Consider the following 23,083-nt stretch of genomic DNA (forward strand, 5'->3'; position numbering starts at 1 on the left):
TGAGCTCCTGAGCCCTGTAACTGGGTTGCCTCCTCCAAGAGTGGGAGATCTTGGATCTCTTTGTAATGGAGAAGCAAGACTCAGGTTCATTCATGTCTTTATTCCAACATACCACAATTGCGGTTCATTGCTGGGTACATAAGCAGGCAAACAAACTACATTTGTTTGAGCAAATGCTTGGATCCATGGATGAACAGATGAGGGAGCCAGTAAATAAGCAAATTTTAACCCAAAAAAGATACTAAGCAGATAGTAACAACTGACTAATTTCAAATGTCAGTGATCACTGAGAGAAAAACACTATTATGGGGTAGGCCAGGGAACCTCTCTATGCAGAAGTTAGAAATAAAATAAGGTTGTGAAATTCTATCCCTTGTAGATGGAAAGTTTTTAAGAAGTGGATCAACATTCCTCATCCCTGGATAACCAGAGGTTCTCACAGAGTTATCTGAAGCAAATTGTGGTGATAACAAGCTATGGAAGGCCAAAAGAAGTTTCCTACATGTGTTACTGTGCTCCCATTTTTGAAGGCCATCAGTTGAATTTCTGTAAACTTTCATTTTCCCATCTGTACAGTAGACTTAAAACTCCTGCCTAGCCTGTCTTGGGTTGTGAGGGTCACAGGGGACAATGAGTATGACAGTGTGGACAGGTGACACAGTGAGGATGAGTAAGAAGGATGGGCCTGGTTTTGTGCCTCAGCTGCCTTGGGATCAGAGGTGATGATTCCCCCGTTGATCAAGTCATGGGAGAAGTAAAAAGATACAGCCTGGAAAACACTAACATGCAGGTGTCCCAGTGCTAGCTGATAAAGCTGAGGCTGCTGTGTGACTGGTAATTACAACATCTACATAAAGTGCTTTATACATGTGGGAGTTACTGTTAGTAATGAATCAATTACCTACGCCAAATCCAAGTAAGAACACGATATATACAAACAAGAACTTCAGAACATCATGCAAGATGACCTATAATGAAACAAAAACAATTCAAGTGTAAGGTGTGAGCACGTTCTCTGTAAACTGATCTACTTGCCTCCTCCCACCCTCTCCTACCCCTCACCCTCACCTTCACTTTGACTACTTGCCCTTTGCCCAGTGGCCTTGTCCTGAGGCTCCCAGGCTCAGCTTTGGGCCCAGCTCCTCCAGAAAGCCTTCTAGTTCTGCCCCAGCCCCAGGTTCTCGCCTCTGTCTCCTGGGACTCGGTCTCTGGGCAACCCTCCCTCTCTCCAGAGAGTCTCACACCTATAGTCCTCACACTTCTGGAGGCAGTGGCGTGCTGGAGCCAGCTCATGCCAGCTCACAAGAGCGGATTGTTGAATTTCGATGAGTTTTGTGGGTTGATTGTTAAGCACAGCCATTACTAAGAACTAAATCAAACTTTCAGTTAAGTTCTGGGGACCTAATGTAAAAAATGATGACTGTAGTTAACAATAGCAAATTGCATTCTTGAAATATGTCGATAGCAGGAGCAGAGTTCCCAATCCCCCTAAAGCTGCCATCTGAGCCCCCTCTAGACCTTTGGCCATGGAAAGACATTGACTTATATCTCTTCTTAAGTTTTGCCACAAGAAACCAAGCCTAGTATAATCCATATGCAAAATCAGCTTTCCTATCAGTTCTCAGTTCATATGCAACAATTAAATTAAACTATCCTGTCAATATCATATTTCAATTGATACTACTAGCCTGGTAACATTACCTACCTAATATCTCTGGAAACAATTCTAAGAAAGCCAATAAATGCGCAAAGTCTCTAGCTTGAAAATAATCCAAATTATTAAATCCTGGGGAACATCTACCAGCCAAAAAGGTGAAACGTTCACTGTTTCTCCTGCTGTCTACAGATGAACAAGCCTGTGTTTATAATTGCAGTCCATTGTACTCATACTTTAAAAAATAGTTCATTCCAATGCCTGTGAGTTTGTATGAGTAATTCTGTAAACATCTATAACCTTGGGACAGAAACTCAGAAAAATGAGAAGTTGTTGATACTCTAGCCCATAAGACCATCTCAACGTGTCTTTAAACACATTAACTACTTATTAAGACATTTTAATGAATGTTTCCTAATATAATAACACCTAACAAGATTTCATTTCTTCTGAAATAAATATCTAAAAATGTGGGGGTTTAGTGCTAAGGTGATTCATGTCACCTCTCCATTCAGCTAGACTAAGTGCTTAAGCAATAAATAGATGTGTCAAAACCTAGAAAAAAAAGAAAGAAAGAAAAAGAAACATGTCAAGAGATCTTAAAGGTTCCTACCACACAGGCACAAAAAGCAAAACTATGTGATGTGATGAGTGTGTTAACTAACTTAAAATTGATGATCATTTTACAATACGTACCCTGTCCTCACACAGTATACCTAAATTTTATACAATTTTATTTATCAATTGTACCTCCATAAAGCAGAGGAAAAGAGAAATAATTTGCATTCCAAAAATCATTTAATCATATAAACTCACAATCAATTATATTAAAAACAAAGAAAATAATTTATACATGTGGGAGTTACTGTTAGTAATGTTTTCATTAAATGTTAGTTTTCAAACTGATCACTTCCTAGCTCATTTACAGTATTTTACAACTCTCTAAGTTTGGAGGTTTCTTACATCTATGGTATCTATAAGATGGAAAAGCTGCAATGATGAGTAACTGCACATCTATTCCTAAATCTGTGTTCAGTGACATAAATTCGGCAGCTGGAAATTGTTCATGAGAGGAATTTTTTTTTTTTTTTGGTGGAACCTGGGATTGAACTCATGCCCTTGCGCTTGCCAGGGAAGCACTTATTCCACTGAGCCATCTCCCCGGCCCCAGTGAGAGGAATATTTATAGTACTTCATAAGAACTGGTAAGTGCTACAAAGCAGAGACTGACTCATTGTTTTGTTGAGAGAGTAACAGAAGAAATGTTAGCGCAGATTAAGTTTTAAACTATGTCTTTCTGTAGCATTATATGATAACTAACACACAAATGTTAACAAGATATCCTTCTAGTTTTGCAAAGTTATCCCACTCAGTAAAGAAGCTGCTCACCTCATTGACAAACAAGTTCCAACATAAATCTTCACTGTCTCACTTTCATGTTATTACTAATAAAATAGGAACCAGCATTCACACTGAAAGAGAATGCTCTCAATGGCCAAATGCAGTCATAGGGTGCCAACAGATGGAGGAAGGCAATAAAAGCAACAAGGTATTCTGTGAGACTCAGCAGGTTATGTGGAATTAACAATAAAGTGGATTGCATATTTTATTATTATTTGTAAATTTTATGTTGCATGTCCTTTGTAAGTAAAATTCATAATTTTATCATTTCTGATAAATGCATGTCTGTACATTTATATACAATTTACTTGTCTGTGTGTATGTCTGCATACACACTATGTCCATGTATGCATGCACACAGATATAAATATTTATAGCCAGAGAACAATTGTTAAACCTTTTCCAGCACACCACTGTCCAGAGGTGAGAACACTTTTTCACAAAGTGTATTCCTTCCCAGTGTTCAGCAAGCATGAGCATTCTAAGGCTTAAACACATACAGTCTTCCCAAAAGCAAAAGGAGACTGTGGCATTCAGAAGAAAGAGCAGTGAGCTGCACTTTCTTAAGCTCCTTTTCCTCTCCAGACCTCAGTTCACACCCCCACCCCCGTGACCCAGCCCACCCCCAGGCACAGCCCACACACCTTCTGGATCATGACGCTGTACATGCCCATGGACTGGAAGCCACGCGTGTAGTAGAGCATGTTCGCCCAGCCCAGGGCCATGGCCAGCACAAGGAAGGCGAGGTACTCTTTGTAGGCAAACAAGTACAAGAAGACAGACAGTATCACAAGCACAGCTTGGATAAAACTGTTCAGGAGACACAGGAGACAGACCTTACTTCTCAGCAGCAGGGCACAGACATTCAGATTCCACAAACTTTAACCCCTGATAGTCACTCTGGTGACTGATTCTGATGGGATGCTGAGGGCTGCCTCAGAACCGTCCGACTACATCTGAGCTCCAGCCTTGTAGCTGACAACACCAGTCAGGAGTTGAGGCCATACGTTAGCTGGTTGAAGCTGATTAGTACTTTTTTTCCCCATAATTTTATTGATAAACAAATAGCAATGAGACAGTTTCAAATCAAATTGGTAGGACAGTTTCAATAATTCCCACATTGCATACATTCTTCCTAGTGGTTAATTGCTGTACGAGATGTGGACATGATATCCTATTTACAAACACTATTAGAACAAATCACTCTATTCATTAAGAGAATGTAACTATATATCTATCCTAACCACTTTGAATACACAGATACAAAATGGACATTCATCTGTATACCCTTTTTTTGTTAAGTTTCGTTATTTAAATATTATAGGTGTATAAACTCAATAAAATATTCTAAAAGAGTCCAGTAGCCCATAATAGTATTGGTCTTCCACTTCGCTGGCAATGTCAGAAATTGTTGACCTGAGTCCCCCACAGCTCAACATAACAGCATGGCTTTACTTCTTATATTTTGTTTTTATACTTTTCTGCTGGATGGTTAAGACCAAGGTAAAGCAGGACCTATGCAACAAGAGTTGTAGCTTTTGGGTCTGATAAGGTCAGTGAAATCCCCTCAGGATTTATCCTGAGATCCTGTACCTCAGATTGTAGAACCTTAGTCAGTGTCAGCCATGTGGATGAGTCACAGCCATTGTTTGGCCAATGTGCTCTCTGTGAAAGCCTGAGAGAATGTTTTCTCTCCAAGTGACTCTCCTTAGGCACACTCTACATCACTGATCACTTTCCTCTTTGGCCCCATAATCTCCTCGATCAGAAAATTTGGGACACTACTGAGTTACATGACGTTACAGTACAGGTTCTCATATGTCCTGAGTCTTAATTGACCTTGGAAGGCTAGGGCCAAAATGTTGGCTTTCCTTGCAGCCCTCCTTTTTCTCTAATTTTGGTCTGCAATCTTAGGTTGTTAACCATCCAGAAGACAAGCTTATTGCTATTACCATACAACTTAGGCTGTTAAGCTTAACCTCACTATCTGTCTGCATATCAAACATCTTAGGCATAATATGGAACAGGTATTTTTCATTGAGTACTGATATGTTGAACTTTTTTTTTGATATGTTGAACTTTAAGTCCCTACAGAATATGATAAAAAAAACATTTAAAAATTAGAATATATTTTAAAAATAGGGGGCCGGGGAGATGGCTCACTGGAATAAGCGCTTCCCTGGCAAGCGTAAGGGCCTGAGTTCAATCCCTGGTTCCGCAAAAAAAAAAAAAAGGTACTTTTTAAAAAAAAATACAGATCGAGGACTCTAGCCAATTCTGGCATGCCACCCAGGAGGCCATAAACACTCTTTAAATCACCCATAAGACACATGTTTCTTGCCTACACTGGGGAGCTAGCTACTGAGGCAGACTGAGGATGTGATGAGTGACAGTATTTGTAACCAAAAATAACAAAAGCTGCCAATATTTACACTTAATGCCCTTTAAAATAAGAGTATCAAAAATAAAAAATAAAATAAGAGCCCCTCAAATCCTACTCTTTTTCAGCTTTAAAAAACAGGTATGTGTTTGTCTTAATTATTATTACACTCTCTTTAAAACAATTTTTTTAAAAAGTAAAAAAGACAAGAAAAAATTGTTTTATTGAAAGCAAGAGTTAATGCTCAATCATTTGCCCAATCTTGCATAACTATATCTGTTAATCTGAGCAACAGATTTTGACAATAAAAATACTTAATGTAACAACCATTGTTAATTTGCTACTCTTGCTTTGAAAAGCTATAACATATGTATTGTTGTATCTGCTATTTGTCTTTGCTTTAGTATTTGCTCTTCAAAATAAAATAAAAAATAAATTTTAAAGTTAGAAAGGCTTAATGAAATAAGCCAATCACAAAAAAGATGAATACTATGTGACTCTATTGATATGATAGCCAGGGTAATCAAACACATAGAGACAGAAAGTATATTGTTGGTTACCAGAGAAGAATCAGGAGTTTTCTAAGTACAGAGTGTCTGTTTTATAAGATCAAAAGCATCCTGGAGATTATCAATGAACTCCAGAGCTTTGAGATATACACTTTAAAATGGTCAGGATGGTAACTTTTATGTTCTCTATATTTGGCTATAATTAAACTTTTAAAATACAACATATACCAAAGATGCAAGATCAAAACATGCTCCTAACTAGTGCACACACTCCCACTTAAGTAGACATCCCATTAAAAACACTCTTGCTTATAACATCAAGAAGTTTCCACAGTTATGAACAAATCAAAAGTAGGACACAAGCAAGCTTGTTTTTCTGGTGCAGTGAAGAACAAACATCTGATTGATCAACTACATTTGGGACTGAAAGGAGGAAGGATATTACCCACTTCTTCCACCTTAGCAAAGTAAATGAGAAGCAAAAGAGCAGGACAATACACTGAAGCCACTGCATATAGAAATAGATTTTTCTCTGGAATCATCATACTTCCTCAAGGGTGACAGTTGCCTATGTGTCTTACATCCTGGGACAGTGTCAAAACTCACTTGAATACCTGGGTGTCCTGCCTGCCCACAGGGATGAAGAATTGCTCATGTATCTGGAAGACAGGTACATGCTTAATGAAACATCTGGACATTTGGAGTCATCAAGCCAAGACTCAGTCCATTGACCGGCTTCCTACATGCTCAGAGGAGAGATACCCAGCATTCTGCATCCCAAGCTGCAGATCTTAGTCCATTACCACAGCAGTAAAGCTGAATCAGCCTCTGTTGACTTCAAGATGGAGGCCATATGAGACTTTGTAGACAGCTTCACATGACCTCATTCACACCTGGGCTTTATGGCTGGGGCCACTAGACCTGCATGAGTTGGGAATGAGGGCGATCAACAGGCTGGGTGTTCCACACCCCTGAACCATCATGAGACTGGGTGACTTTTCAGGCCCTGTGTAACTAGGAAAGTCTGCTCTGGAACATTGCTTTGTTAAAAAAAAAAAAAAAAAATCAACAGGACTGCTAACCCTTTTCATGACTGTCCCATGTTCTTGGGGCTCTGTGACAAGGTAGAGTCAGCCATCACTGCCACCAGACACTGGGCACTGTCCTGGGAGTTCTGGTCCTTTCCACAGGTATCTATGTGCCTCTTTTACGGGGGGAGGGGGGGATGTTCCAAATGGATATAACAGCCACAAAGGAGAACTCTGGCCTGGGGTGTGAGGTAGTGACCAAAGGGATATACCTACTTACAAGACAAAGTGAAACCAGGCATCTGACAGGATGGACTGCAGATCTGAGGGTCTCAGCAGGAAGATTGCAATTCCCTAAGGTCAGAAAGGAAAGGAAAGCTTCACCCTCTCCCTGCCTCTCTTCTGAAGCTCTGGCAAGGGGGTGTTTCCCGGGCTGAGATTCAGCAGTGGCAGGGTGAGTATGGGAAAGCCTAGCCAGAGCCCAGGGGAAGGAAGGAACCTGTGCCCAGAAAACAGAGGTGACCCACAGTCAAGGTGGATGCTCCCTCAAGTCTTCTTACCTCTCTAATTCTTCATCCCCATCCTCAAACCAATCACTACAAAAATCAATCACTACAGTTACAGATACCATTTCCCTAATATGGCCAAATTTTCTGTGCATACTGTTCTTTATCCCCAATACCTTCATATCCAGCCTACACTATCAGAGAAAGTGCCATTTCTATCTTCAAGGTTTTCTTCCCTCCCTTACTCCCAGATAGAAGTTATCTGCCTTCCTCTGACCACTGGGACCTTTGCAAAATCTATCTTAAAGTCTAGACGTTTGTGCCCATGTAACAACCCTATCAGATAGAGGACTCAAAGAGGGAAAACTTCCTTCATCCCTATCACCTCCTCCAGAGCCTCATGTGTAGTGGGTGTTCATAATGCGCCAGTTAATTCACGGGTTGATTGGTTGAATTGACAGATTAAGGATAGATGGATGAATGGATGAATGGACAGATGGATAGATAGAAAATGGTTGGATAAAGCATGGAAGAATGGTAAGTAGGGTTACATGGATATTTGAATGGATGAATGGGTGGATATGAGAATGCAGGTGGCCACATCAGTGGACAATGTTGAGGAGTATGAACAGGAAGTGGCTAGAAGTACAACTAGTAAACAGTTGGCTGATTGTGGAGGGGGTGAGGTCACGAGGACAGACCCTCCTTTCTCATTTTCTCCTGTGTTATAACTCAGAAATCTAAGGTTTAGAAATAAAATGCCTCCCCAAAGCCCGAGTAATGTTGGCAGAACAGGGTAGGGTGGGTGCCAGACCTGCCCTCACCCTGCCTGCCTCACAGGGCAGTCTGGAAGGACTCAGATGCCCACTCACCTCTTTCACAGAGATGCATGTCGCCCAGATGAGAACAAACATCCTTCCTAAGAGCTGCAGCCACCCCATGTTGTGTGACAGGGCCAATGGGTGTGGGAGGTCCTGGGAGAGAAGGGAGAAAGGAGGAAGGTGAACATGAGAGTCAGCAGGAAGGGCAGGGTCCCTCTGGAGTGGCCATGATGTATACACATGCCAAAACCTCAAGCAGAATCAGAGCCAGCATGAAGTCCTATCTCCATGGAGGGCAAGAAAAGGTACACATCCCTACCCTTTTCCTCAGTGGGAATCGGGACTCAATGGTCAAGAGATCAGGACACTCTGTGCTAAGAGCCCCACATGCTCCATTTCATTGTCCCTCCCAGAACTACACTTCACCAGTCACTCAACAGGGCCTCCTAGCAAGGTAAATGAAGTCCAGACTGTGTCCCCAGTGGCAGATGGGAAACTAAGGCCCAAAGTTCTGGGGAAGTTGGCCAACTAACCCTACCCTCCAACACACACACACAGACACAGACACAGACACACACACACACACACACACACACACACACACACACACTTCCTGTAGCCCTCACAGCAGAAACACCCAGTCCTTTCTAGAGCCAGACAGAAAACCTGGCAGGACTTGGAGTTCCTCATTCTTCAACTCCCCCTTCAACCTGAGTCAGCCTGGGGCTGTGCACATAGAGCCCACCCCAACTAACTTCCAAAGATGTGTTCAGCTCCCCAGAAATTCTGAAAGAGAGTAGGACTAGCTCCCACTCTTCCCTGCTTTGCCAACACTGCTGGGGGCTTTGGGGAGGCATTTCATGAGAATTTCTTGGCCCCTCTGAGCCTGAGTTTCCTCATCTACAAATGGGGCAGCTTTAAGTTCTTGCAGCTTTAACCTCTCCATCTGCCCCCACAACCCACATACCTCTGGCTCCCGGGGACGGTAGTAAGAGACGAGAGTCAGGGTGATGTTGTAGAAGAAATAGAAACAAAAGGACAAGTAGAACATGTACTTGGCAAACTTCTTCCACTTCATATGCAGCAGTGTGTGCAGTGGCTCCAGGGTCAGCATCTCATGCCGGTTCTGGGGGGTAGAATGCCACCAGTCACCATGGAGATAAGTGAGGTAGGGAGAGGCCATTTCCAAAAGAGCTCTGAGTCACTGGGGCCCCTGGCAGAACAGGCCCAGTCATGATGTGCTATGGACTGGTTTAGCTGGAAATGTTGGGAGGGTAATTTGCAGCTCCTAGGGCTCCTTCCAGTGTATGCCCGCAGCAGCCAAATACCCCAAGAGGCTGGGATTTCCAGTAGGAGAACCTAATGCACAGTGAGGACTAAGAAAGGGTTCCAGTCCCAAATTGTCTCAATTCCCTGTGTGACCTCAGGAGAGCCCCTAATCCTCTCTAGGCCTCAGAATCCTCATCTATAAAAACTCATCTAAAAAATCCCTGCCCTCCCAACCAGGCTGCTGTGAGGGCCCAGGGAGACCCTGGCAGAGGCAGGCTTGGGCAAGCAGAATTGTTGGTAAGATAAGAAGACTGAAGACCCAGCCTGCTTCCTCACTTTACCCAAAAGCTGAAAATCTCGGAGTTGGCCCTTTCTCTTCACCTCCAACTTTACTAGCTCCTCTCTCCAGCCTCCTCCAGGAAGGCCCTTGAAATCTTCAACTGTGTACACCATGCCCTTCATGTGGAACTAGAGCTAAGAGAAGAAAGGATTCCAAATCAGGCTGTACAAACTGGCAGGGGGAGTGGGAGAGAAATAAGGTGGAGATGATCAACACCATCCACCCCTCATGCACACCCAAACTGCCCAAGATTCTGTGGCCCCAGAATCCCCCTAACACTAGGGTCTACAATCTGAGGTTGCCCAGCATCAGCCCCAGATTCTGACTTTCCTGTGCCTGGCTCTGTCAGTGAGACAAAGGACCAGGGTTATACAGACACTGGCAAGCTGGCTGAATCTGGTCCTTCCAGTACCCCCTGAGCCCCTGGCCTGATGTCCAGCCCTTGCTCCCCACCCTCCAGGCCCACCCACAGGACCCACATCAATGTTGGTGTTGTAGACAATAATTTCCAGCACAGAGTTGTCTGTTGTGGTATCCACATTGGTGAGGTCATAGAGTGAGGATGACACAGGTCCGTACGCCCAATCTGTGAACTTCCTGGACAGGCTCCGGAGAGGCTTCTCCTTGATCTCACGACTAAGGATGTACTTCAGGATCTGGGGGCAGGAAGAGGAAGAATTGTCAGGCACTGAGTAGGGGTTGGGATCCTGGGCCATCTCTATAGAGGGAGCCTCCTCCCTGGGCTGGAGAGGCAGGGAGAGTACACATCACAGTGACAGGCAGAGATGAAGCCACAGTTGCCATCTGACTTGCCTCAAAGCCACAGAAAGCTATGACCTGGGGGTAGAGGGGAGGGGAGAGTAGGCAGGCACACAATTCCATCCCTGTTCAAGCTATTCTCTAACTGCTCCTCCCCCACAAGAGAATAAGAAGGTCCCTTGTGGTACCCAGCCCTGGCCACTGGGATAGACGCAAAGGCCTCAGGGCAGCTGGCTTGGGAGATGGATGGGTTCACAGTGTTCTCTGCAGCCTTCCCAGAGTCACAGTCCCCTCCCAGGCTTGGGGACAACAGAAGAGGCTCAGACCTCTGGATTCATTCCCTGAGAAGAATGTGAGCCTTAACTTGGATCTCAGATCAAGACACAGCTCCAGTCACTGATAAAAATCTGAGCCCAGAACAGCCCAAGTCTTCTCCAAGAATTGGAGCTCTGAGCTCTCAGCTCAACCTTGAGTTCTTTAGCACAAAGGGCCCAGCATTGTGGTGCACCCCTGTAATCCTAGTATTTGAGAGACTGAGGCAGAAAGATTATGGCGAGTTCAAAGCCAGCCTGAACTTCAGAGCAAGCCCCTGGTCTCAAATAATAAAACAAAACAACAACAAAGGCACACTCTGCTAGGAATATTGTGCTTCAAAACTCTGCCTTGACCCACAGACTGAGATCTCTCCATAATCTCAGAGCATCAACCCACTGGCTCTGGATCCAGAACAGCTATGAAGAACTCCTGTCCTCATAAGGGGCCAAAAAGCTCAAGGGCCAGACACCCAAGTAGAGGTTGGGTGGTTGCCTCACCATGCAGGAATGCTCAGCAGCAAAGCATGTGAAATGTGTATCACCTCAGCCTCAGGGCTCTCCCAATCTAGAACCACAGAGGAAGTCCCAGGACAAGAGTTAAAACCACAGAGCATGGGATCAAACTCCAGAGTGAGGGCCCACAGCAGCCCTTCCCTTGCTCTGTGTGATCACTCAGAAACCTGCCTTGGGCCACAACTGCATTCTAGACCTGAGGATAAAACTTTCCCAGTTCCATCAGGCTGTGGACTAAGGGATCCTCAGAAAGGCCCTAGACCTGGCAGAGGGACGGCTGTGCCTCCCCAGTCTCCCGCCACCTGCAGCCATGGCCCACCTCAGCTTTGCCCATCTTGGCAGCCAGCTGCAGCGGTGTGAGGCCGTCGTTGTTGCGCATGGTCTCCAGCTCCCAGTTGCCACTCCGTAGCAGGATCATGTCATACATGTGCTTCACGAAGTCATTCTGGGTCCTGAAGTCCTCAGCCACCGTCACCAGTGCATGCAGAATGTTGTTTCCCCGGGAGTCCTGCGAAGTGATGTCTGTCTGCTCGTTCTCCATCAGAAGCTGCACAATCTCAGGCTGATTGGTGCATGCTGCCAGGGCCAGGGGTGTCTCACCTGGAAAAAATGGAGCTCTAGGGCTCAGTCCTCTTATGGGCCAGAAGCAGTGGCCCCCAGACCCTAGGACAAGAGCCCATACCCTAACCACGTCATGGGCACTACTCCTAACATTCTCTGACTTTCTCATCTGTTCTTTGTCTCAAGGAAAGCCAACCTAGATCCTTGCAAGAGCTGCCTAACTGGCCCTTGATCCCTGTCCCCTGGTTCTCCATCCCTTTGTGCTCAGTGCAGCAGCCAGACAGAGCCTGTTGACATGTTCAGCCTTAAGCAGCATAGAAGCTCAACCTCCAAAATGCACTTGAAGCCTTGTGTCTCCTAACTCCCGTCTTTTCTTCCTCCCTCCCCTTCAGTGGCCTTCTTCCTGCTCCACAAATAAGGCTGAGCACTTCGCCATCTTGTGGTTAGTTTGGTATGTTTTTGAAAGGAGCAACATCCTGCACGCACTGGTGACAGTGGCCTCTGCACAGGCTGTCCCCTCTTCCTCGCTGTATCTGCATCCCAGTGCCTACTCTTTCACTTCTTTCCATTCTGTGTTCAACTATCACCTTAGTCACTTTATTTAAAGTTGAAAATCTACCTCCCTCCAGCTCCAGACAGAATTTATGTTTCCTCTTCTGTTTTACTTTGTGTGTTTTTCAATAGCACTCCCCTTTTTTTTTTCTAACATAGTCTATAAATGCTTATTTATAATGTTTATTATTGATAGTCTTTCTCCACACCTAGAATATAAGTCCCACTGAGACAGAGATCTTTGTTTTGTTTGCTCACGTATTTCAAGCACCTAGAACAGGACCTGAGCCAGACAGTAGACTCTCATTATGTTTTTGCTAAGAAAAGAGAAGGCAAGTGATTCCTCAGTGTCACACAGCACTGGGACTGCATGTCAGGGCTCCTACTTCCCTCCTGGTCCCTCTCTTTATCCCACCCTGTTCTCCAGGATGTGAGACTCACCTAGTCCTATTGATTAAAAAGCCACCCAGAGAAGAAAACAAATCAGTGCTCCTGGACAACGGCTGGGGTGGGAGAAAGGGGTTTGCAGATAAATTGCTTGGAGAAATGCTGTGGCCTAACGGAGCCCCTGGTGGTCTTGTGGTGGTCACATAACTCTGAGCATTTGTGAAAATAACAGCTATACACCAAAGCAGGTGAATTTCACCAAATCAAAATTGTACATTTCGACTTTTTTTTTTTTTTTTTGCAAGCAGAGCATCTATGAAAGAAATGTGACCCTTGTCAGAATCAAAATGGAATCACTTGTGTCAATGCCATCAAGAAAAAGAACCAAAAAATAGATGAAGCAAGGAGGCTGAGAAAGAAGGGCTTTTGTGTATGAAGTCTCCGCAGGTAACTACCAGCAACAGGACCACAAGTTGCACAGGGGACACAGTGACCTTATGCGAAAAGTACTTCAGAAGGACATCTGCCCAAGACTTGCCTTCTGTTTACCCGGGACTGACTCTGCTCTTGTTATTAATTATTAAAGTCAAAGAATAGTGTTCCAAAATATCTGAGGTAACCCTCCTTGTCATTGTCTTGAAAAACTTGGGCTTTCCCCGGCCTGTGAATACCCCCTTAGTCAGCTAAGGCCTGGCATGGCCATTACAGTGCTCTGTCTGCTATTTCCATTGCAAAGCCTTGCTCTTCTCAAACAAGCATCAGCACTTTTTGGAGACCCTGAGATTTGTCGTTGTTGTTTGGTGTTATTTGTTTTGTTTTGGGGGTTTTTTGTTTGTGTTTTTTGGGGGTTTTGTTGTTGCTGTTGTTTTTACTTTAAGTTGACAAGTCTAACCCCAATTACTTTGGAGCTCCCCAATTTGTGAGCTCAAATTTTGCTCTCACCTGTGACTCCCCATTCGCAATCCTGAAAGGCCAGAACCGGAAGCCAAGACCTTCTCCTACACCAAGGCCTCACTAGGCAAAGCAGGTCGTCTCCCCTCCAAAACGGCCCTACCCCCCGTAAACCCATAAAGCGGGGCTGCCCGCTGGATTCCTTCCCAGGTTTTTGTTCCCTACAGGCTGCAGCCCAGGTGGATGTCCCCACTCCCTCTGAGGATGAGGTGACACCCAGCATCCTACACTACCTTCCCAACTCCACTCTGGTCGATCGGCCCTAGGGTCCTGCTCAGATCGGCCCCAACTGCTTCCTAATCAGGTTCTGTGCTCCGAGGCCTCGGACCTCCGCAAAGGAGCTGGCTGTCCAGCCCACCAGCGGCGCTTGGGGCAGATACCCGAGCTGTCACAGAGCGCAGAGGGAGCCCTTCCTCCCCTTCCCCCTTCCGCATTCCGGCCTCCCATAGCCGCGCAAACTGGGACGGCACCCACCAAAGTAGAAGCCTTCGTGCTGGTACTTGGGGTTGAAGAAGACCCCCTTGGCGTGGGCGTTCACGTCGGCCCCCGCGGCAATGAGCACAGCGGCGATGTCTCCCTGGCGCCGCTCGATGGCGATGTTGAGAGCCGTCTGTCCTGCGAACACAACAGAGATGTGCGGGGCCATCACTTAGAGCCCGGCCCTGGTGACACCCAGCCCCGGGGATGGGGACTGCCTAAAATACCGACTGTAATAACATCAGTGGCAAATTGGTGGCCATAAGGTGGGTTTGCCGAAAGACAGAAGTAACTGCTTCTCCTCCCCTCCGCAGAGACCAGGTGGTCCATAGCCCCCTCCAAGCCCACAGACAAAATATTTGAGAAAGAAGGAAGGGTCAGGGGAGACGAAGAAGAAGAGAGGTAAGGATCTGAGGCCAGAACAGCAAAGCCTTAACAGAGACCCTAATAACTTCCATTCTGCTGGAGAGATAGCTCAGTGGCACAGCAAGTGTGAGGTCCTGAGTTCGATTTCTGGTACCAAAAAATTTTTAAAAATACAAAACTTCCATTCATTCACTCAAAAAAAAAAAAATATTCAGTTCTCAGAGGTGAGACCCTAAGAGCACTGGTGAACCAACTCTGGGCAGCAGACTATCTTCACACCACCCTGTCCTTGAGGACATCCAAGAATCCCTGTAGGATATGCACTATCTCCTTCGTGTTGGGGTTGATGTTTAGCAAGGCCTTCATCAGGCAGGTCTTCCCCGTGTCTGATGCTGTCAGCTTGTGCATGAGGAAGTCCTCAAAAGGAGCCTACCAAGCTGGCAGTAGTGGTGTAAGCTTGTAATCCCAGCACTCAGGAAGCCAAGGCAAGAGGATCACCATGAGTTCAAACCAACCTGAGCTACACAGTGAGTTCAAGGCCAGCCTGTACACAGGGTAAGACCCTGGATCCATAAAAAGTGGGGGGTCACTGCCAGGAGAAGGGAGTCAGTAGGTTCCTGTAGTGCTGACAAGAAGGAAGGAACACAAGGGGACTGTAAAGGGGATAGAATCATGACAAGCAAGCTTGAAACACTGGTCTGACACCTTGCTGTCTATAGGACTACTGTCAACTCCCTTGTGACAAGCTAAGAACAATTTATGACTCATTCAGTTTTGATCTTTGCTTTGACTGCCAGGCAGCCCTGTATGCATTCAGCAGTCAATCACAGCAATCTTTTCTGCATTTCTTCTCCCTTTCTCCATTGCTTCTAGACTATCACAATCTTTGCATTTGTATTATATTTGACAAAATTCCATTTGAAAGTCTGCAGAGTTCAAACAGTAAATCTACATTGTTTTGTCCCATGAGAAGGGTCAAGGGCCCAATCTCAACATCCACCTGGAAAAACTGCAAGATTTAGTGGACCCTGGCACATCAGCAGGATGGCCAATCAGGAGACATTATTTCTGCCAACAGTACATAACCTTAATGGGCAGTTACTGACTCTAAAACCTCAGAGGAGCACAATGAGCACATATCTTACTCACTCTATCATGAATATTTTCTTTTTCTTTCTTTCTTTCTTTTTTTTTTCTTATTTCAGTGCTAGGAATCAAAGCCAGGGCCTTATGCATGCTAGACTAGGCCAGCTCTCTTCCACTGAGCTATGTCCCCAGTCTTGGCCCAAATTTTGTCTCCATGGCCCACTTACAATGGAAGCCACAAAACTGAGACCCAAAAAGAGACAGTTAGGCCCAGGGAGATAGCTCAGGGGGCTGAGGAGATTGCTTAGTAGAATAAGTGCTTGCCTGGCAAGTGGAAGGGCCTGAGTTCAATCCCTGGCTCAAAAAAAAGAAAAAAGAGAGAGAGAGAAAGAGAGATAGTGATGGTGACATTCATGTGACTAGAGGCCTTCTGTTGGCCTTGCCTGGGTCTCCAGCCTCCTTTCCATGGCTGGAACATGCCAGGCTCATTCCTACTTCAAGGCTCCTGCCCTTGTTCTGCTCTAGATCCGCCTCATCCTGCAGGTCAAGATACCTCTCTGTCCATCCACTCCACAGTTACCCAGCCTGTTTTTTCTGCCCAGCTACCTTCTTTATTTTATTTTACTTTCATATAGTTTTTTGTCTAAAACTACCTTATTTAAGCTCAGTGGATTAAAGCACCTGCTTAGGCAAACGCAGGGCCTGGGAATTCGATTCCCCTGGCCTACCGCACCGGCCCTACCCTGGAGGTGCACTGAGAGGGCGACTGAGACTGGGCCTGGACATGGTGGTATGCACCTGTAATTCCAGCACTTTGGGAGGCTGTAAACAGGAAGATAACTAAGAGTCCGATCTATGCAGTGAGACCCTGTATACCCTGTCCTAAATACAAAAAATAATAATAATAATAAAAATAAAATAAAATTACTTTATTTAGAGCAGCGGCCTAAATCTGATTTGTTTCCTATTGTAACCTAGTACCGATGCCTAGCATGCAGCCAGAGCATCCAACCATTTTCAGAAATAAGAAAGAACAAGAGGAGTACCTGCTGCCTGCCCACACTAGGCTGTGTGCTGGGGCTTCCTGTTGGCAGCAAATCCTCTGTGTGACATAGCTGTCACTGGCCATGAGAACCCTAGAGACACCCATCTGCAGCCCCTGTGGGCAGGGTACCTTCATAGGCCTCCTCGGTGTACTCAGCATTGACAAACTGGTCCAGGATGTCATTCTCATCTGCAAAGGTGAGTAGGATGTGCACGATCTCCTTCGTGTTGGGGTTGATGTTTAGCAAGGCCTTCATCAGGCAGGTCTTCCCCGTGTCTGATGCTGTCAGCTTGTGCATGAGGAAGTCTGCAGGCAAGTGACAGGATAGAGGCACAGCCAGCACTGACCAACCACCCTGGGCCTGCCCAGCCTGGAGGAGGTAGGAGCGCAGCCTCAAGGTTCTGCTCCGTCCCCTCTGGCCCGGCACTCTCTGGGCTCCTCTTCCTCTGGTTCTGCTTTCTTCCTTCTTTGTGTCCATGACAGCCCTACCTGAGGCCTTTGATTCTCACCCACTGCACCTTCTCCCTTTTGGGGGAAGTCTCATCACCACCCAGCTTCCCACTGTCCCCCTCAGTGCTGACACCGTGGAATCTCCACCTCCTCCCTGCCTGCTCCCTCTTCGTGGCCTTGAAAACTTATCCTCTTCCTTTCAACCTGCTCTTCTCCTGGTCCCCTGGACAATCACGGCCCCACCAAGTTACCCATATCCAAGTGGTCTTACCAGGGACTCCTCCCTCCTTCCCCATGTCCTTGGGTCCTGCCAGCACCCTGCCTGAGGAACTCTACAGAGGTCTCTACCCCCTTCTTCTAGGCCTGCTTCATTCAGCACTTCAATCCTGCTTATCTGGCAGCCTTTTCCAGTTTTACTCCATCGTCCCTGCAGTAGCCAGGCCATGACCCTCACTTGCTTAAACCCATCCATGACACCCCACTGCCTTCACAGTATAGTTCAAGGTCACTAGCCCAGCATTCAAGGGTCTTCACATTCTGACCCCACAGGAGATGGAGCAGGAGCCAAGTAGAAACAAGTGGGGATCTCCAGGCCTGCATGAGCTCCCAGGACCACGCACTAACCAGACACATCCAGGCCGCGGCGGCGCTTGCAAAGCTCCTGCAGTTCCACCAGCAGCTCTACCAGCTCCTCCACGAAGCCCTCAGAAACAGCCGTGAAGATGCGTTTCTTTAGCCGCTTCTTTTTCCGCCTCTGCTCCTCCTTGGCCTGGTTTGCACTAAGGCCAGAAAATGTTTCTAACTCACTACCCCACTCTCCCCCACCAGAGTTACTAACCCTCCAGGGCCATCAGCCAGTCCCCTAGCATCTCACACAGTTGTCACAATGCCTGCTGTCCCTGAATTCATGTTCTGGCTCTGGACTCCCCATTGCCTCATCGGACTCCTGTTTCTGTCTAGTGGCTATCACATGTATTGAAATATATGTCCAGAGATACAGAGGAATGATCAGGAAAGGTATATGCCAAACTGTGCGTAGCTATTACCTCAAAAGATAGGTTGCTGGAGGAAGGTTTTGAGTGTTTTATAATGAAAAAGTATCTTTTTTTTGTGGTACTGGGGGTTGAACTCAGGACCCTGCACTTGCCAGGCAAGCGCTTATTCTACTGAGCTGTCTCCCCAGCCCAAAAGTATCATTTTACATGGGCTAAACCTCCAGCCATTTGTCCCAACACTTCAGGAATGGTGGCTCTTTTTTCCCTTCCCCCATAGGTCCCTGGAACCTTTTCCTCCAACACTGCCCCTCAGTGGGCCCAGGGGAGGAAGGGAAGGACCTGACTCACCTTGGACTGTTGGGATTGGACGGGGTCTCTGTCACATCATCCTGAGGAGACTGAGGGGAATCCATGTCATCACAGTTACCAGAGATGCTGGAAGCAGGGGGCATGGGGACAACAAATTTTAAGATGGACAATGGCAGCATACCCCAGCCAGGCCTGGCCACATGCTGGAGTGGAGAGCTCGGCCAGGGCCAGTACTCACCACTGTCGGATGTTGGAATCCATCGGCTTGGAGAAGACAGGCGGGGAAGTCTTGGCAACAGTGGGGTTGGGCTCGAAGCCTTCTATCTCCAGGAAAAAGTGAGCACTGAGAAGACACCCAAACAAGGCCATTAGAGCTGATGCAGGATCTGGCCACCTGTGTGTCACAGCCACACTGCACATTCACTCTCGACCAGCTCTGAGCGGGTCCAAAACCTCATCCAGCCCTCACTCACTGTCCTCATTTTCATGTCACAGTCTGGTCATGGGAGGCTCTGGGGTCAAACAGTTTGCCCAAGGCCACCCACAGGGATGTGGCAGAGCCTAGATTCAGATCTGGGCCACCGATGTGTCACAGCCACACTGTGTGTTCATGCTCAACCAATGATTCCTGTCACTGGAAATACTGGGTGGATGAACCAAAAGTCACTTCTGGTACAGGTGTCTAACACCTGAGGACTACAGTTGCCTCTAGGTATGAAAGGCTCCTCAAAGATGGCAAGACAGCAACAGGAGCTAGATGCCCTTCCTGCTCAGCTGCCCCTCAGAACACAGTGTGAAATGAGGGCCTGTAGGAAAAATCCTTTAGACCACTCTACAGGTTCCTTTCTAGCTCTTGGGGGAGTCACTCTGGCTGCTCCAGCACTATCCACCCCTCCACTCTCAACTACTTTGATCAGCATCTGTGGTGTTTGCCACAACAGAAAATGGGCTGAGAAGGCTGCTGTAGGGCAGGAGAACCAGAGAGGTCAGAGGACAGGGCTGAGAACTCATCATCAAGGAGGAAAGCCCAGGAAACGATGTCAGATAGTGGAGGGGGAAGCCGGGCCTGGGGTTAGCTTCTCCTTGGAGCCCAGGGGCTGGGTCATTGTGACCTGGCTGAGCTTCACAAAAGGAGAAACTGCCCCAAGAAAGCTAAGATTCATCCTGGAGCTGTGACTCCCTACTAGTCACAGCCTGCCCCACCTGTAGACACACCCACAGATGCAGACATGCATGACTTTGGAAACTGTAATCACACACCCAGACGTGGACCTTCTGGTGACAACTAGGTTAGTGAGGATCACACTAAGAATGACCTCAGTTGCAGCAACTGCTGAAGCACAGTCTCCAACCCTGTGACCTCTCCAGCACAGTGACCTCCTGGTTGTGGGGCCTCTGTCCAGGCAATGGGCTTTTAAGCACCTTTACTGCCTGCTTTTCTCCTAGGCCCAGAAGGACCAACATACACCCACCCTTTCTCCTAAGACCCTGGAAGAGCTCCCCAAATGCAATCTAGCTGTATAAAGTTCAGAAGGAGGGCAGTAAGGAAGGGATGCTGGTCCTATTCTGTAGATGAGGCAACTAAGACTGGATATGGAGAAGCAGCTCATCCATGGTCATCCTGGTCTCCCCAGATAGAAGATAAATTGGTAAGAGGCTCATGTCCATTCACAATCCACACTGCTCTGCTCTCAGTCCTCTGAGCCTGCTACTGGCCAAACCAACAGTAAGGCTTAGTTCCAGAGGAAGGTTGACCAATAGAGACACTTCTCAGGGTGAAGCAGGCAGGAGAGATTCAGGCCAGCCTTGCAGGTTCCTCCTCTTCTCCGAGCACAGATGAGCCTAAAAGCCTCAGAGCTCATCCATAAACAGGCCAGAAGTCCATTGCCTTCATCTTCTGGCTCCTGACCATCAAAAGAAAAACTTCCGCCCAGGCCTGCAGTGCTGGCCCCAACCCCAGGGCACACTGAGATGGCAATTGAGACTGGGCGTGGTGGCGCATACCTGTAATCTCAGCTCTTAGGAGGCTGTAAACAGGAGAATCACTGTGAGTCTGATCTAGTAGTGAGACCCTGAACACCCTGTAGACCTTTCCCTAAAATAACAAAGATTTTTTAAAAAAGAGAAAAACTTCTGACATGAACTAAAAGTAAATCTTCTTCCAAAATAGCAAGCAAAAGGAGGTATAAATCTTTGCTTAGGAACTCAAAGCATAGGTTCTAACATGCCTCTGCCTCTGCCTCTGCCTCTGCCTCTGCCTCCTGGGCAGTAGCAGACAGTTACTTTTCATTTCTTGTTTTTGAGTCCTTGTCTGAATGGGTGATTGTTAGGTCAGATGATTCCTAAACACTGGACTGCAAAGCTAGGACAGCTATGGGATCATCCACCTTTGAACTATCCAGTTGAAGTGGGCAGCAGAGGTCAGTCATTCTGATCACCACTCCCCTTCACACTGGCAGTGGCCCAGAATCATCACCCTAAGGCTGGTCCCTCTCTGCTGTGGCAGCCTGTCACACAGTCTCCAAACATAGCTCCTGAAGGCTTACTCTCAAGCATCGTGATTGAGATTTGCCAGATCATCTCCAAACAGGTCCCAAATCTACATTCACAGCTTTTTCTCTTAGACAGTGGTCTGGCCCCTGCTCAGACCCCACCCTACTTTACTTTTCTGGGTACCTCAGTAGCTCATTTACTCAGTGTTTTTTGAACACCTACAGTTTGCCGGGCATTGCCCCAGGAGCTGAAGATACAGTGTTAAAGCCATTGTTCCAGGGGGCTGATCAGAACTGGTCCCTAGGGAAGACCAGGGCCATAGTGCCTTGAGGCCATATCTTTCCTGACTTGGAATAATATATTATCTTCAGCCCCATATTCCTCAATGGCAGGGACTAGAACTGCATCATCCTTGATTCTCTAGATTCCTCCTTGACTCTCCATCAGTGATGCTGACAGTCAGAAGCCTTCACTGAACAAATTAATGAGAAGATAGGTGATGAGGGAAAGATAAGTAAGTAGAATGAAGACTGGTTGGTCAGACAGATGGACAGATGAGTGGATGGGTGGATAGTAGATGATGGAAGGATAGATGGAAAGATAAATGGATGAGTGGATGGATAATGAGTAGTCAGGTGGGGAGATGGGGTGGATAAATGCAGATATCTGCTGACAGGACCAATACACAGATTGATACAACCCTAAACTGTAAATATTGTTGGAAAGCTGCGTCTTTCACTTGACTCTTACTGGACTCAGTTTCCAAAAGCTTTCACTTCTCCTCAGCCCAGTCTTGCACAAGGAGCTGAAAAGGGGTCCTTTGTAGTTCCTCCCCTCCCTTCCTCCTCAAGCCCTCCTATAAGGGACCACAGAAACCTCCAGAGGATCTTCTAAGAAGCCAGGTCATGAGCACATCTATCCAGCCCACATCTGAAGCCAGTGAAATTTGAGAAGCATCATTTCACCCTGCCATGCCCTTACAGGTGTAGGGTGGCTGGGCTGCTTGCCTGTAAGTTCACCCTCTCCTTTCATCTTCCAACCTACTCCTTCATTGACCTATCCCCTTATTCAGAACCTACCCAGATGCTCATGATAGAGCACTTTTTATGGGTCAAGGAAGAAACACATGAGTATCCCAGGAAGTTCACCCTCAGAGACCTCAATAGGGCCAACATCATTTTGATCACAGCTTCCACCTTTCTGGAGAGGGACTGGGCTATAGGTGCTTAGGGTAAGGGAACACTGTAGAAACCAGGTGGGGAAGACCCTGCTTTGCCACAGTAGGATGCAGTCTGAGTCTTGAATAGGCCTATGGTTTTGGAAAAGTGCAGAGGCAGAGAAAGAAGCAAGAGAACATCTTCCTGGACAGGACAGGGAGGGCTACACTGGGGAAGAGGCACAGGATGTGAGGACAGTGATAAGACTAGGCTGGGAGAACACTAGGGAGAATAAAGGACCTAACTGCTGGGCAAAGCAGCTACAGCCCAAGAGCACCTGAACCATGCCTGCCATATTTATCCTTCACACCCACTTTCCACCCCCTATCATAAGCACATGGCATGTTCTTGTCCATGTGACATCCAGGATTCTTACCACTGCAGGTGCTGATTGTTTATGCCTATCTTTATACTAGGTCACCTGGGTGTTGTTAGCGCAGGTGTATGGGCAGCACTAAGCCTTTTTTCCTGCATTTCTGTCCCTTTGAATGGATAACTTCAGAGTTGGGAAGCAACCCTAGGGCTAGGAAAGAGCTTATCTGGCCTCCTGTTTTGTGCAAAGAAATGCCCAAGTGTTCTGAGTTCTATAAATCCAACTTCTCCACAGTCTCTGTCATAGTCTCTGTAACTCTAGCCCTGTGTTTTACCTCACAGTGAATGACATGATGGTTCAGGTCCATGAATCTACACACACACACAC

At 46.6% G+C, this 23,083-nt stretch overlaps 1 protein-coding gene across 2 annotated transcripts in view; it reads right to left on the reverse strand.

The window, feature by feature from the left end:
• Nucleotides 1-23,083, reverse strand: part of Trpv3 (transient receptor potential cation channel subfamily V member 3) — a 32,438-nt gene that overhangs the window by 3,798 nt on the left and 5,557 nt on the right. For both annotated transcript variants that reach the window (XM_004638281.2, XM_004638280.2), the window contains exons 3-14: nt 18,912-19,016; nt 18,713-18,799; nt 17,994-18,148; nt 17,049-17,225; nt 14,420-14,560; nt 11,814-12,094; nt 10,388-10,564; nt 9,267-9,425; nt 8,351-8,452; nt 7,253-7,326; nt 3,700-3,865; nt 902-968 (exon numbers count right to left, since the gene is read on the reverse strand). In XM_004638281.2, coding sequence (XP_004638338.1) covers nt 902-968; nt 3,700-3,865; nt 7,253-7,326; nt 8,351-8,452; nt 9,267-9,425; nt 10,388-10,564; nt 11,814-12,094; nt 14,420-14,560; nt 17,049-17,225; nt 17,994-18,148; nt 18,713-18,799; nt 18,912-19,016 — 1,691 coding nt within the window. The remainder of the gene's footprint in view (nt 1-901; nt 969-3,699; nt 3,866-7,252; nt 7,327-8,350; nt 8,453-9,266; nt 9,426-10,387; nt 10,565-11,813; nt 12,095-14,419; nt 14,561-17,048; nt 17,226-17,993; nt 18,149-18,712; nt 18,800-18,911; nt 19,017-23,083) is intronic.

Source organism: Octodon degus, unplaced genomic scaffold (genome assembly GCF_000260255.1).
Source record: "Octodon degus isolate 3935 unplaced genomic scaffold, OctDeg1.0 scaffold00098, whole genome shotgun sequence".
Lineage (NCBI taxonomy): Eukaryota > Metazoa > Chordata > Mammalia > Rodentia > Octodontidae > Octodon > Octodon degus.